This window comes from Gadus chalcogrammus, chromosome 8, assembly GCF_026213295.1.
Source record: "Gadus chalcogrammus isolate NIFS_2021 chromosome 8, NIFS_Gcha_1.0, whole genome shotgun sequence".
In the NCBI taxonomy this organism is placed as follows: Eukaryota; Metazoa; Chordata; class Actinopteri; order Gadiformes; family Gadidae; genus Gadus; species Gadus chalcogrammus.
This window is the reverse complement of record NC_079419.1, coordinates 7,268,202-7,282,299: the sequence shown is the minus strand read 5'-3', so window position 1 is coordinate 7,282,299 and position 14,098 is coordinate 7,268,202. Positions and strand designations below refer to the sequence as shown.

At 43.4% G+C, this 14,098-nt stretch overlaps 1 protein-coding gene across 1 annotated transcript in view; it reads right to left on the bottom strand.

Moving 5' to 3' along the window:
- Nucleotides 1-11,659: 11,659 nt before the first annotated feature.
- Nucleotides 11,660-14,098, bottom strand: part of LOC130387453 (vimentin A2-like) — a 6,525-nt gene continuing 4,086 nt past the window's right edge. Inside the window, exons 4-9 of the mRNA XM_056596543.1 lie at nucleotides 13,735-13,899; nucleotides 13,318-13,443; nucleotides 12,842-13,062; nucleotides 12,691-12,734; nucleotides 12,507-12,592; nucleotides 11,660-12,359 (exon numbers count right to left, since the gene is read on the bottom strand). Of these exons, the coding sequence (XP_056452518.1) occupies nucleotides 12,318-12,359; nucleotides 12,507-12,592; nucleotides 12,691-12,734; nucleotides 12,842-13,062; nucleotides 13,318-13,443; nucleotides 13,735-13,899 (684 nt within the window). The 3' untranslated portion in view covers nucleotides 11,660-12,317. The remainder of the gene's footprint in view (nucleotides 12,360-12,506; nucleotides 12,593-12,690; nucleotides 12,735-12,841; nucleotides 13,063-13,317; nucleotides 13,444-13,734; nucleotides 13,900-14,098) is intronic.

The following is a 14,098-nucleotide window of genomic DNA, read 5'->3' as shown; positions in this document are numbered from 1 at the left end:
GAGAGAGACACAACAAAACAAGGTTAAACAGAAACTTCTTTCCTTTCAAAACAAACATATGACGTTAAAATTATGCAAACAATTCAACAGGGGGCGGTACGTGTGTTTGGGTCGGCAGTGCAATAATGTGTGTGTGTTTTGACTCCAAACTGAAAGTTCTGTGTTCAATCCCGATGTTTAGTCTAGTCTACCTCTAGGTATGCTTGAGCAAGATACCAGCCCTACCTGCTTCTTCTTGGCATGTATGTCAACAAGATTTTTATGCTCACGTTTATTAATGCTTTTGTAATATATGTCTCAGAAAAATTAAGTCTTCGCCACAGTTAAAGGAAATGAACGTGACAACACCACCCCGCAGAAAACCTTATAGGCTGAACCGGAGCATAGAAAATAACATGGCAGTGGAATTGGTTATGATGGAAGGACAAGATGATACAGTCCATTTCCAATGAAGGCATGCTTCGATGAATACTGTCCAGGCGTGTTCACCAACCAGGGAATGGATTTTTTGTGGATACTTGTGAGTTTCCATGACAACCCAGCCTAGCTTGCGGACAGAGTGCCGGTGATTCAGGGGTGAGAGGTTGTGAGCGAGAGGTAATGGGACACTCTACTACGGTGACAATACACAATACAATGTCTCAGTATGTTTTCTTGTTGCTTTTGTTGTATGGGGAATTATAGCTGCCAAGGGACCACTGCCTCATTATGGGTGAGTGTTTCTGTGGCCATGTCGCCGCCCCTATAATCTCCTTTTCAGGTTCTCATCCGGAAAGTTTGGGTTAATACGTATGTGGTCCTACGGCTACTGACTCCTCAAACCCCACATCTCTCTATGTGCTCCAAACCTGTTATGAGAACTCAGATTGCATATTTTTTTCTCTCTCTGCTTTATGTTTGCCTATTTATGGGGTTATCTTCAAAACATGCAGAACCTTGCGTGTCATAATGTAGAAAGTTTCATACGAACGTTCAATGATCCTAATCAAACTATCAAAAACATATTTCTTTGGGTTACCTCACAATGAGACAAAACCGTTTCACACTAAAACATAAAATATACAGCAAGTACACAGTAAGCCAAATACAACCACAACCCCAAGCACGACATGCCACAGGCTCCAGACTCACGCACGGCGTTTCATATTACAGCTCAAACATTGATTTCCGACACCAGCCCAAATGGCTTGCACTGGAGTTGAGGGGGAAAACAAAAGCGAGTGGCACAGACAAGTTCATCAACACCGTGTGGTTGTCAAGACAATAGAACAAAGTCCTCAGTGACGTCGGAGGCACACAGCCAGCCCTCCGCTTGTTTCCATGGTGTAGTGCCATTACACACAGAAGACCCATAGAGACCTAAATTGGAGCGGGCTCCTGTGGCCGGCCATGGAGAGAGCGGTAGAGAGTGAGACAGCGAGAGAAACAGAGAGGGAGATGCTGAGATGTGCATGAGAGCACAATGAATGAAACTGTGCATCCCCAAACTCAGCACTGTAGCCTAAACCCAACCGGTCAAGCCTTGTTCCCCTGATAACATCCCCCCTCCCTCCACCATAACTCTTACACTCTTTATCTTTTTGCCCCCCCCTCCGCTCTCTCTTATCTCTCTATCATGCTTCCTCCTCTCGTCCCGTCTTCTCCCGATCTGTAACCAAAACAAACAAACACGCATTGTCTTTCCGTGACTCGCTCACTCTCCCATGTGCTCGTTCTCTCTCTCTCTCGCACACGCTCTCCCAGATCTGTAGTCGCGGCCACGCACAAACACATCAACAAACCCCCCCTCCCACCCATCTTATCTCCTGGTGCGACGCCGGTTTTTCACCCCCCCTGGAGCACGCTCACCGATAGTGATGTTGAAGCCGTCGATGCTGAACGTGGCGCTACGACCCTTCTTGAACCGCTGCTTCCGAGAGTTGGCTTCCATCGCTTGCGCGGCTTCCATCCTCACTGCCCTTTTGACTCTGCTTGTTGCTGCTTTCTATGTGCGCGTGTGTGTGTGTGTGTTTGAGTGTGCGCTTCAGCTTCTGTTGTTTTTTCTTTTCTCTCTGATGGATTGTGTGTGTGTGTGTGTGTGTGTGTGTGTGTGTGTGTGTGTGTGTGTGTGTGTGTGTGTGTGTGTGTGTGTGTGTGTGTGTGTGTGTGTGTGTGTGTGTGTGCGTGCGTGCGTGCGTCCGTGCGTGCGTGCGTGTGTGTGTGTGTGTGTGAGAGCAAAAAGTAGAGGGAGAGAGAGAGTCGGGGGTCTGGGGACCCACCCCGTGGAGGGGGAGCGGTGTATTCCTCTGACTCCAGCTGAAGTGAATCGCAGGAGGGCAACTGTCGGGAGGCTAGCCCGGTCGTGTGACAGCGCTCAGGGCTGGAGGATTTTCCGCTGTGTTATTCTCATGCCTTCTCCACCCCCTGACGATTGCCTGCCACCCCTCTCCCTTCCTCTAGCACTCTCTCCCATCCTCTCTAGCTCCTACTGACTATTTCTCCCGCTCTCTCTCTCTCTCGATCTTCATTCACTCCCCCACCTCTCTTCCGCGCTCTCTCATTAACTCGCCCCTCTCATTGTCATATGATTTTCCAGGAGGTGTGTGTGTGTGGGTGTGTAGGTGTCTGGGTGTGTGTGTGTGTGTGTGGATGTGGTGTGTGCGCCTTTGTCAATATGGGTGAGTATTGAAAATGTAGGTGTGTGTGTGAGATATTCCAATGTATTTGTGTGTGTGCGTGTGTGTGTGTCTGTGTGTGTGTGTGTGTGTGTGTGTGTGTGTGTGTGTGTGTGTGTGTGTGTGTGTGTGTGTGTGTGTGTGTGTGTGTGTGTGTGTGTGTGTGTGTGTGTGTGTGTGTGTGTGTGTGTGTGTTCTTTCACAGTTACTATCAAAGCTGCTATGCAGCGATATCATTTTTCAGGGGACCTAATAGGGATTGGCTGAAGCCTATACCTGACGTTTCAGCTCTGTAGCTCACTAACTCTTAACCAATTTATCGGGTGCCGCACACACCAAATAACCCCAAATACCAAAGTATAAAGAGATTAGATTTTTTTGATAAACTGTAATTGCTGCAATCAAAAATGTAGTACAAGCCTTGTTTTCAGAAAAACTAGATAAGAAAAGAAAGTTCTACAAAATAAATTCTCTGTACATTTATTGACATCACTTTTTTGCCATTTAGCAGAGGCTTTTACAATGCACAATGCAAGATGCTGTATCCGTATATTCATACAGGGTTAGTTGTATGCATCTTTTAAAATAAATAAATAATATATATCCCAAAAAGAAATCGTAATCGGTTAAAAATATTGATATTTCCCTTAAAACTGATTTTTACCTGTCCTGTTTGATTGTATGTTGTTTGAAACACTGTATTCCTGCCATCTTTGCAAGGTCTCTTGAAAAAGAGATCTTCAAATCTTCAATGGAAATCACCTGGTAAATAAAGGTTTAATAAAAGTAATGCAAAAGTAAAGTTTGTGTGTGCGTGCGTTCGTGCACGTTTGAGTGTGTGTGCACACACAAAAGTGGGTATGTGTGTGTCGGTATTGATGAGTCTGCAAGTGAACGTGACTCCTCCCGCTGTCAAGCATTTACACTTAAACAGTCATCCCTGCTGCTGAATGGCACAGCCGAGGTAACAAGCCTCACATCTTGGCTCTCTCTCTACAAAAATCACACACACACAAAATAAATGTGCATGCATACAGAAATATAGATCTATCACAATGTTTTACGACATAAAATGTAATTATGGTGCATACTATATGAAATGCTTTCGGCCCATGAGAGCTATGGTTGCGTATTATGAGGTAGGATTACACCTTCAGTAAAAGCACCACGCCGACACATATGGACACTCAAAGGGAGAGAGCATGCTAAATTTAAAAGGTCAGCGTAGAAACTGATCCGTTGCCATGGGCTACCAAAAGTCTCTCTGTTTGGAGTCCACATCACCATTCCTTTGTGTTATTACCAATAAGAAATTATTATCACCATTCAAACCTCTTTTTTTTACTCTCATTTGAAGCCATGCTCTGTTTGTAGAGCTGTTTTTCCAGAGAGATGAGAATGGTGAGATTCGGGCTACAAGGCTATTTTGGGAGCTATCTTGTAAAATATGCAAAAATTCATTACATGCATCAATCCCCCGTTGAAAAAAACAACTCTGTCTACTTCTTCAATCATACACACATTGGGCAGGTCAACAGGAGATAAAAAATATTTGTCTTTTAGAGCCACCTGACATTTAGCGATGACATATTTCCTGTTTCACCCATCACCTGATTAGTGTGAAGGACCATGGCCAATGATTTCCACACATGCTGTAACATGATAACGTGGCGGAAAACTAATAACCTGACATTTACTTATGATTAACATTTTATTGTTTGTTGATAGTGCAATTCAAAGATGAGCTTGGAAACTCCCTCTCTCTCTCTCTCTCGCTCTCTCCCACTCGCAATACTCACCCCCACCCACACGAACACACTCCCACCATCTCTGAGGTAATTGCTCTTTGTAGCTCTCTCTCATGGTTTTCCCTCTATTTCAAAGCCAGTTTTCTCCCTCTTAAACTCCCTCTCCATCCCCCTCTCCCTGTCCCTCCCTTTCTCTCTCTCTCTGCCACAATGCATTTATTGATTATTCAGGAAGTTACTCTTTCTTCATTCAGATGTGGCTAGAAAAGGAAACAATAAACAAATATTGATGGAGGGTTTATTTTGAGGTTATAAGGTTGTGTGTGTGTGTGTGGGTTCTTGTATACATTTCGCTTTCATCACCAGGGCAATTTAGCTTTTGGTTTACGATGTGAGTTTGGTCCTGCAAAGCATACCTAGATCTACCTAGTCTCTTTTCCTCCATCAGGGTAGTGTGACTTGGCATTTTTCACCTCTCATTATAATACACTCTGAGAGGCGAGGGTGCCCCAGTGAACTTGTGACTCTGTGGGGTCTGTGATAAGCTCCAGACATTTCAAGTGGCAATTCATTATCAACCACATAAGGATCAGACCTACTTTCACTTTTAGCGTCCATTATTGTAACGCGACCAACGGCATGGTGTGAATTAGCTAATTACAATTACTAACCCTTGATATATTCTGAGATTATACAAGCCCACTAGATATTTTTAACACTGATTCTTGCCGTCTCCCTTCAGGTCCTTGAAATGGTTTTACCACTAATTGCAATAACGCCCTGCATTCACTAAATATTGCGATACAATAGTATGTTGTTTTTTTTGGAATTTGCTCAGGTTCTACAGGTTGTGGGTGTCCACCGTTGTTGTTTAAAGAAATGTGACAGAACAGAACGTTAATAGTGGACCTAAGTGACTACAGGCAAATGCACTAGCGCCCTCTGTAGGGCGGTATCATTAACTTATCAAAAAATAAAGAAAAACTACACAAACGCATTTTGAGTCAACATAACCATAAAAAAATTACAATACAGCCATTACCACTAAAGATTTGGAAAAAATAGAGCAAGAGTCGCAAAACCACAGGGGGAGCATAAATCCTGCAAAAATTTCAAAACTAATCATTTGGCGATTATGCCGTGATTACTCTCCAACCTCCCGGATACCAGAGATGAGTTTGTGACTTATTCATGGCTTGAAATGGCTCATTTGTCTCAGCTGTTCATTTCAGAGTTTTTCCAGGAGCACCGCTCTGTCTTGTCTCCATACCCCTCTCCAGATCCATCACTGGGCCGGCTGGCACCTGGTTTTCTCCCCTCCTCGCCCCCTCTTCCCTGAGCCCTTTTGGCACTCGCCTCTTTCCGTAATTGACATATGGGGCTGTTTCCCTATTGAGATCTGCATTTCCCACCATGTTCTCCTAAGAATTTCTATTGAATGGTCTCAGAATTTCAAGATTTTAATTTAATATAAACGATTTAAAGGGGTGCTTTTATGACTGTCATGTAAACAATAGTATGTTAACAATAATAATTAACAAACATATACAAGCTCCTCTCAACTTGTGTTAAGACAACTGTGAGTCAGAGCGTATCAGCCTCTTCTTTCTGATTGCTTTTAATATTCCATGGACGACATGTAACTGTTGTAACACCACCGCACCTCAGCAAAATGACATGTTTACAGCCTCAATCGCGAGTCATGACTCTCGCTAATTTTACATTTGTACAGCTATTCTTTGTGTTCTATTTTTTCATTGGCCAATAAGCATCTGACTTTTCTTCACACTGTCCCACTGTAACTGCTCTTCATCGGATTAGACAACAAAGTAGAATCGAATTGATGAAAAATCATTGACACTTTGTAGCGTCTATATCGTCTATAGCGTCTATAGGTAGGCCTACTGTGTAAGGGGGAGCAGTTGTCTATGCTGGGGTTACTGTTTTTGCATCAGCAGCCGGCTAGCGCCTGGAAGGTTGCTGCTAGCCAGCTGAGCAGTGGGTGGTGTTCCATGGGAGGGGGGACATGGGACATGCCCCCCAGTGAAGCATACCAGCTGCCTGGCAAATATGCATCTTGTGTCGCCCAAACATCTGCGCATTCCTTTCCAAATATCCATTTCCATCAAGGGTCATTACAGAGCATCAACGTCACCGTAACTAGGCAACAGGGAGACCTTTGAAGTGCGATGTGTGAACAGTGCACACGTTACGCCTCGGACGGGAAGGAGTTAATACGGAATTCGGTGCTCATTAAAGGGGTAGTTCGGAATTTTGGACATAGGGCCTGATTCCGAAGTGAGCATTGGTATTCTATATCACTGGAGACAGTTTTCAACACATTTCATTCAGTCCTTCTAGTTGCAGAGTTCGCTCGTGCTAGGCTAGCGCAAGTCAACGGGCAATGCTAGCCTGCTATTAAAAACAGTCTTACCCACTCCACAGTACACCCGAGGTAAATCAATTATAACGCCAGACTATAGATTTAAATGTCTGTGTTGATAGAATAATGTTAGAAATAAAACTAACCATGCATCGCATGAATCATCGAGGGACTACTTTCTCAGCAGAATCGGAATTCTACTATGCGCTGGTTAGGTTTGTAACCGAATCACGACAGAAGAACGTAAACAGAGAAGCGTGGGACAGAAGCGCAATTGAACGACTAGGCAACATGATGGTTCAGTGTGCTTTTAGAAATTGTAGAAATAAACGGTACAGATGGGCACCACAAAGTTTCCACCAATTTCCAGTGCGAGATCCAGAAAGGACTCAACTGTGGCTTGTTGCTGCTGGCTTTGACATCAAAACACCGGCTCGTACATGTACGGTTCGTTGGATACAACAAATTCCTCATAATCGTCTTCAAAAGCAGATGCATCGCTAACTCCTCCAAACGTGGCCATATCTTGTCAATTTAATACGCTTGTAGAATTCCTTCGTTCACTGTACTCTGCGTTTGTAGCAATGACAGCGACAGGTAACCTAGGTATCAGTCCGCCGCTGCCGTAGCCTACGTACAGGAATATAAACACTGCTGCTGAGACCCCGCAATTCCCTCAAAATGCAATGCAATGCAAGGTTGGTTTTATTTCTAACATTATTCTAGAAACAGACATTTAGATGTATAGTCTGTCGTTATAATTGATTTACCTCGGGTGTACTGTGGAGTGGGTAAGACTGTTTTTAATAGCAGGCTAGCATTGCCCGTTGACTTGCGCTAGCCTAGCACGAGCGAACTCTGCAACTAGAAGGACTGAATGAAATGTGTTGAAAACTGTCTCCAGTGATATAGAATACCAATGCTCACTTCGGAATCAGGCCCTATGTCCCAAATTCCGAACTACCCCTTTAAGAGCCCCGCAATGTTTACGATGTTCACGCTCTGGTCCTCTGTGTTATTTTTAAGCAGCAATTGTCTTCTTCGCCTTCCCGCTGATGCTGTCTGAAACCGAAGGTGTTGATGTGACTTCAAATTTTACGATCAAGTTCCTTTTGACCATCCACCCTGCGGTTCGTTAAGGTTTAGTGAGCGTGCTTTCTGAAGACGGATTGACCACGCGCAAAGATTTAAACAACATTCTGAAATGAAAGCAGCAAACCTGACAATTATAATATTGTTTGAAAATAGAAATCCCAAATACTTACATATACTGATTGGTGAATGTAATTTGCTTTCAGACATGCCCTACGACGGAATTTCTGGGCAACATTTAAATAGTGAAGTATTGTTATGTAACTAAAATATACACACTGCGCTGAAATGTCCTGTGATCATCTGATGCTTTGTCTTCACGCAAACGTATTGTTGGCACAGAAATCCACACCTGTTCCCTACAATTTCCATTGAGAGTAAACTGTCTCTCAACCTTTGATCTGGGCATCAAACGCCTGCACATGTTATTACTTACACACATTTATCTACACCAAAGATGGAAGGACACAGGGGTGTGTTCGTGTGTGTGTGTGTGTGTGTGTGTGTGTGTGTGTGTGTGTGTGTGTGTGTGTGTGTGTGTGTGTGTGTGTGTGTGTGTGTGTGTGTGTGTGCGCGCAGACATAGCCACTCTTGTTTCAGCTATAACAGTGTGTGCAAAAATGTGTATGCCTATGTATCATTAGTATTTAATTTTTTCGGGCGGGAGGGGGGATTTAGGAGAGGTCAGACCATATGTGAGAGGATATTAACATAATTGTACTTAGCATTCTATACGTGTTAGGAATGATTGAATGTCATGCACGCATGTTAGTATCGTGGCATGGCTCTGAATCACTTCACAGAAGTCCCCTGGCCCTCATAATGATGACATCACGGGGACCTCTGTGGACGGCGTGCCGCCTCCCAAAAGAACAGTGTTGGGAAATTATGATTGTGTCATTAAACTCAGGAGCACATCAACTATTAAGAAAACATCGACGCAATCAAAGACAAAAACAAGCTCATTAACAGGGCTCCCCTAGACTCCGCCGCGAGGCAGTGGAAGCGTGCGAGCACAAAGTGTACTGTGTGCTTCACTGTTGCCACAGTGACACCCCTGTGTAATTAAGACATACAGGGAGCCAGCCATTTCCCCTGCTAAACGGTCATTAGAGAATCCTTTAAGGCTAATGCTGAATCGCTAGCTCCAGGTATGACAGGCTTGACAGAACAAGACACCAAATGATCAAAGAATATCCTGACAAATATGACGTGGAAGCAGGGTTCGTTTGGCACACAAACCGGGTTTTTGGGTTGAATCCTTGGTAACCGACCTAAGTATGCACATGAAAAAGACAAATGGGTGGCCTCATCATTGGGTTCCCCGCGGGCTAGATGAGCAGAGTGCCTTTGATTGGGCCGGCTTCCCTTTCACACCCCGGTCAGAGAAGCTTCTCCTCAGAGGATCACAGGGAAAATAAACTACAAGCAAATATTTGAACTGAGTCCGAAAAAATGAACCGATACTATCCATTTAAAGTTAATTTAAAAACATGTTTAGTTTAAACATGTAGACAGCCGTTCAGCCTGTAGAAATTTATCAAGGAAGGATTAGGGGAAAATCGGATCAAAATATCAAAATTCACATTCTATATTAAAGCTAAAGAATATATATATATGGATCATAAATATACGTAGAATATACAAATATATAAAACGATATATATATATATATATATAGAGCATGTATATAGAGAGAATATATAATTTTGTGTGATTCAAGAGCTATTATTTGTCCATGTGAACTGTGCAATCACCTTGCAAGCAAATAGAGGCGTTTCACATTTCCACAGGACCGCCGACACATAAGGTTTACTATAGCAGAAGTACGACATGCACTGCAGGATACCATCTATATATGACCTAGTGGATGTGCTTGCAATGTAATCAGAGCCATGGTAATAACAGTCCTTCAACACGATGGCCATTATAGAATGGTATTCCTTCAGTTGTATGTATTTATGCCTGACTATTACAAAGTCAAGAACCAAAATCATCTTGGCCATGTCCCCCAGTAGTAGTAGCTCAAACATAGGCTATCGAATAAGATGGATATAGGTGCATCTAGCCTATGTTTCAGATTGAAGGGTTTTAATCTATGTCACGGTGGTTTACATGTGATTTAACTGTTATGTAACATCTTCTTACATTATCCCTTTCATAAATTAGAGGATAATGCCTGACGAGTGAACGGACTAGGCTGAATCGTGATCCCCCCGGAGATAAATCAGGAGATGTTTCAGGTGAGGCTAGAGGAGGAGACTCCTCGCCTCAGGTGCTATTCGCCAGGGAGCAGGGAGGAAATAAACAGCAGCCCTCTCTTTATTAGTGACCATGGAAACGACACAAGTCCTATTTTGAGAGGCCTGTCGGGGACAGGAAATGTTTTTCCTTGGAGAGCAGAAGCCGAGAGTTTGGTGGCCGGTGGCGCTGAAGCGAGTCGACGGTTCGGACGACTCGTTTCACGCGATGGCGACACCAAACAGAAGCAGGGATTAACTCTAATATTCCAACAGGAATAAAATACATTAAAATAAAACAAGAAGGGTAGGCTACTATTAATCCCCCCGAATACGATTCTAATCTGGAGCGAGTTTTTAATAGTGTGTAACGGTGTGTAGCTAGCTAATTCTGAAACGCCCCACGTGTTCAGAGGGAAACCAGGTGAACCGAGAGTTATACTTGTTTGGTAGGCAATCTCGTTGTATTTTCTAATTTAGGCATATTAAGGAATAGGAACACATTCAAAACACTGTTAACACTCATAACAAGTGACAATAAGTGATATCCTTTTGCCAAAGGGGCAGATACAAACAATAATATCACCTTGTTCAACGAACAGCCATTTGAGATCCACATGGGTGTTTCATCGCAACTCACCATGAGACGACTTGGAAGGGGGCCTGGGTCCATCTCCCTCCGGCGGAGCGAGCACCTCGGACAGCGACTGCCGCGTGCTCTGTCGTCCCACCTGGCTCGAGGTCACGTTCGAGCGCGCGCTTCTCTTCTTGACCCGATCAGAGTCTGGCGCGGTGCTGGATCGCGCGGCGGCGGCGGTGTCATCGTGGTCCGGTTCCGAGCCCACCTTCACTAACGCGTTGCGTGTTCTGGTGAAGGCAGAGGTCACCGAGCCCATCACCAAAAGGGTGACACCTTACTCTGAGCCGCTTGAAGAAGTGATGTGTTTTAGCTTGTCTATCATTGTCATCCGAAACGCAGAAGCCTACTAGGAAATGCTCGCTTACCTTAACCAATGATACGCTATGCAAAAGTTTTTCGCTGTCCCTAGTAAACCTTCCAAGATCTAGCTTTCTAAAAACTAAATTCCAAGCGAATATCCATATTTCATAAGCGGAGGCTTTAGAAACATAAACAGAGTATAAGCGGGTCCTGTCTCAGTCTGTCTGCTCAGTCCTCTCCTCGGAAACCCAGTCCCTACTAGTAAGGGACGTCACGGAGAAAGTTGTTCTCTTGGCAAATAAATCTCGTGGGTCAGGCCCGCAAAGACAGAAAATTATTCCAAATGAAGTAAACAAATCGGCCCTAAAAATAGATAGCCCCAGGTGTCCCGAATAATTAAAACGGAAGGGAACATGTTGTTCGACTTCGTCATTATCTATAAACATACAGGCTGCATGTGGTCTTCTCCGCCGTTTTTGTGTTTGGTCTGCTGAATGCGTTTACACGACATTTAAAACATCATAGTATAATTCCGGCTTCATTGACAAAGCAGTTTGGTTCCAACCCATGTGCAAAAGACGCCAGCAGGTGTCAGTGAAACACAATCTTTTCATGCTTTTTATTTCAAATGACAGTTTACGTTGCTAATGTTATAGGTTAAGAAGGTTATCCTTTTTTGCCCAAACTTAAAGCCTTACATTATAGAGTTAGCTATATTTCAATAGTGCAATACCTGGGTAAACACAGGTGAAATCATTTAATATTAATCATTAGCCAACTTCATCTTGTTGAAAAAAAACAAACCTTGGGAAATAGGATCTGGTATTCTTATTACAGATCAATGTAAACCCTATTTGTTGTTATCATCGGTAATTTCTCCTGAATCGCACACAAATAAATTCACTTCCTGAAGATCGTGGATATCCATAATCCCAATTTTGTGCACAGAAAAGGGGTCTTAATATTTTATTGTTGCTTAATACCTGATATTTATTAGAGATTTCAATCGTGTTTATGACAGTATTGGGTTACCAAGGTCATGACTTGAATAAGCATTGCTATTGTTCCAACTTGTTTTTTGGAAAATCAATGTGACAAAGAAAATAGGTTCAGCATTTAGAGAAGCAAGATCCATTCAACTGACAGGTTCAAATCTTGTACACATAAAGGCACTTTAAGCAGCAGTTATCTTTTTGCTGAGTGGTTGGTCTCTTGTTTGACCGTAAGCTTGGGTCGTTCACAGCATAACAGCCAAGGACTTTAATCATAATCTTCATGGTTCTGTGTGGACTCGTTGACCACCTAGACAAAGAGAAAGAGGAAAGAGATAGTTGCTCCCTTATATATAAAAATCAACACACCACCTACACAGGGACACAAACACACTCATACACACACACATGTGACCATTAACGTCCCGTCAATTTAAAATCACTTGAAGTTGAATACCTGTCCATCCCTGGTCTCAATTGTCTTGATGAGGACTTTCTTGGATGTTGTGCTTTCTACGTGAGGTCTGGACTCAATCATGGTTTCTACGGTCATGAGGGAAAGAACACAATACATTTTTTATTTTTTTTCAGATGACAACATGAAAGAAATTACATAAATGAATGTTTGAAACCGTTTCTACCTCTCAGATTCATAGATGAGAAATTAGCCATAGGAACGGAAATCCTGTTTAGAGTACAGGACTTGTGGTTAAATTCACGGGATTGAGTTGAACTGTATGAAGCAGATATTTACAACACCCAATAAAGCCTTGAAGGTTGTCTGTGTTTTACCTGCTCTCCTCTCCTTCCAGCAGCTTCCTGTAGGTGGCGATCTCGATGTCCAGGGCCATCTTGACATTGAGGAGGTCCTGATACTCACGAAGGTGGCGGGCCATCTCGTCCTTCATGTTATGAATGTCGTCCTCCAAACGGGCAATAGTGTCCTGGTTACCGGACGTCTCCATGGAGAAGTTCTCCTCCGTCTCCCTCATCTGCCGCTCCAAGGATTCATTCTGGGATGGCGGCCAGAACGCAGCACAATGGTCCTCAACGAGCCGTTATGCAAACGACTTAATGATCCTCCAATGAGACGAATCAGCTGATGGCTTTTTCTAATGAACTCACGTTTATTGCTTATTTTCACAAATAGGGAATCCATTTATTTTGTCTGACTTGTCTGATGCACGGTTGGTATGGAGGGGGTACGTTTTTGCAAGAAGCTACAGATTTGACTGTTGTTTTTTGATACGTGTGTGTTGACTACTCACGGTTCCCTTGAGGGCATCAACCTCGCAGGTGATGGTCTGCATCTGGCGTCGGTAGTCATTGGCCTCCTGCTTGGCCATTTTTAGAGCTTCGTTGTTACGAGCGGCAGACTCGCTGAGGTCGGTAAACTGGATAAAGCAGTACAGTTAGAAGACATGGACCTCAAGTATTAGATCAGTTGGTGCAACATGTATTTGCACTATTGCATTCATAAACTTGAAAATCCAAACTAAATGTTTTTAGGGATTCAAAATTGTGTTTATTTCATGAAGACCTACTACAAAATAATGATAAAGCACAATCTGTTTTTACAATTGATAGATTGTACTTTTTAGTTTACATTTACAATGTAACTATGTAAAATGAATTGAAGGAACCAACACCTACAACACCTCACTTCAGCTCTCCCTCCTCCTCACCTTTGATTTGTACCAGTCCTCTGACTCCTGGAGGTTTTTGCTGGCCAGGTTCTCGTACTGCATGCGGACGTCCCTCAGAGCCGACGTCAGGTCAGGCTTGGCCACCTCCGTCATGTCCACCTGGAGGTGTTGCTCCTGCACCTGGACGTGCATCTCCACCATCTCCTGTAACACGGTAGCACACAAAGGCATACGGGGGAGACTTTGACAACAGGGTGTGGGTTGTAAAACATGGGTTCTTCATGCCACTGTCTGAATGCAAAGTGTCAGATGATCACTAACATGTGATGGCTGCCCTGATTTGATGCATAGAGGATTTTTTTTTACACAGGTTTGTAAATATCCAACTGAAGCGACAATATCT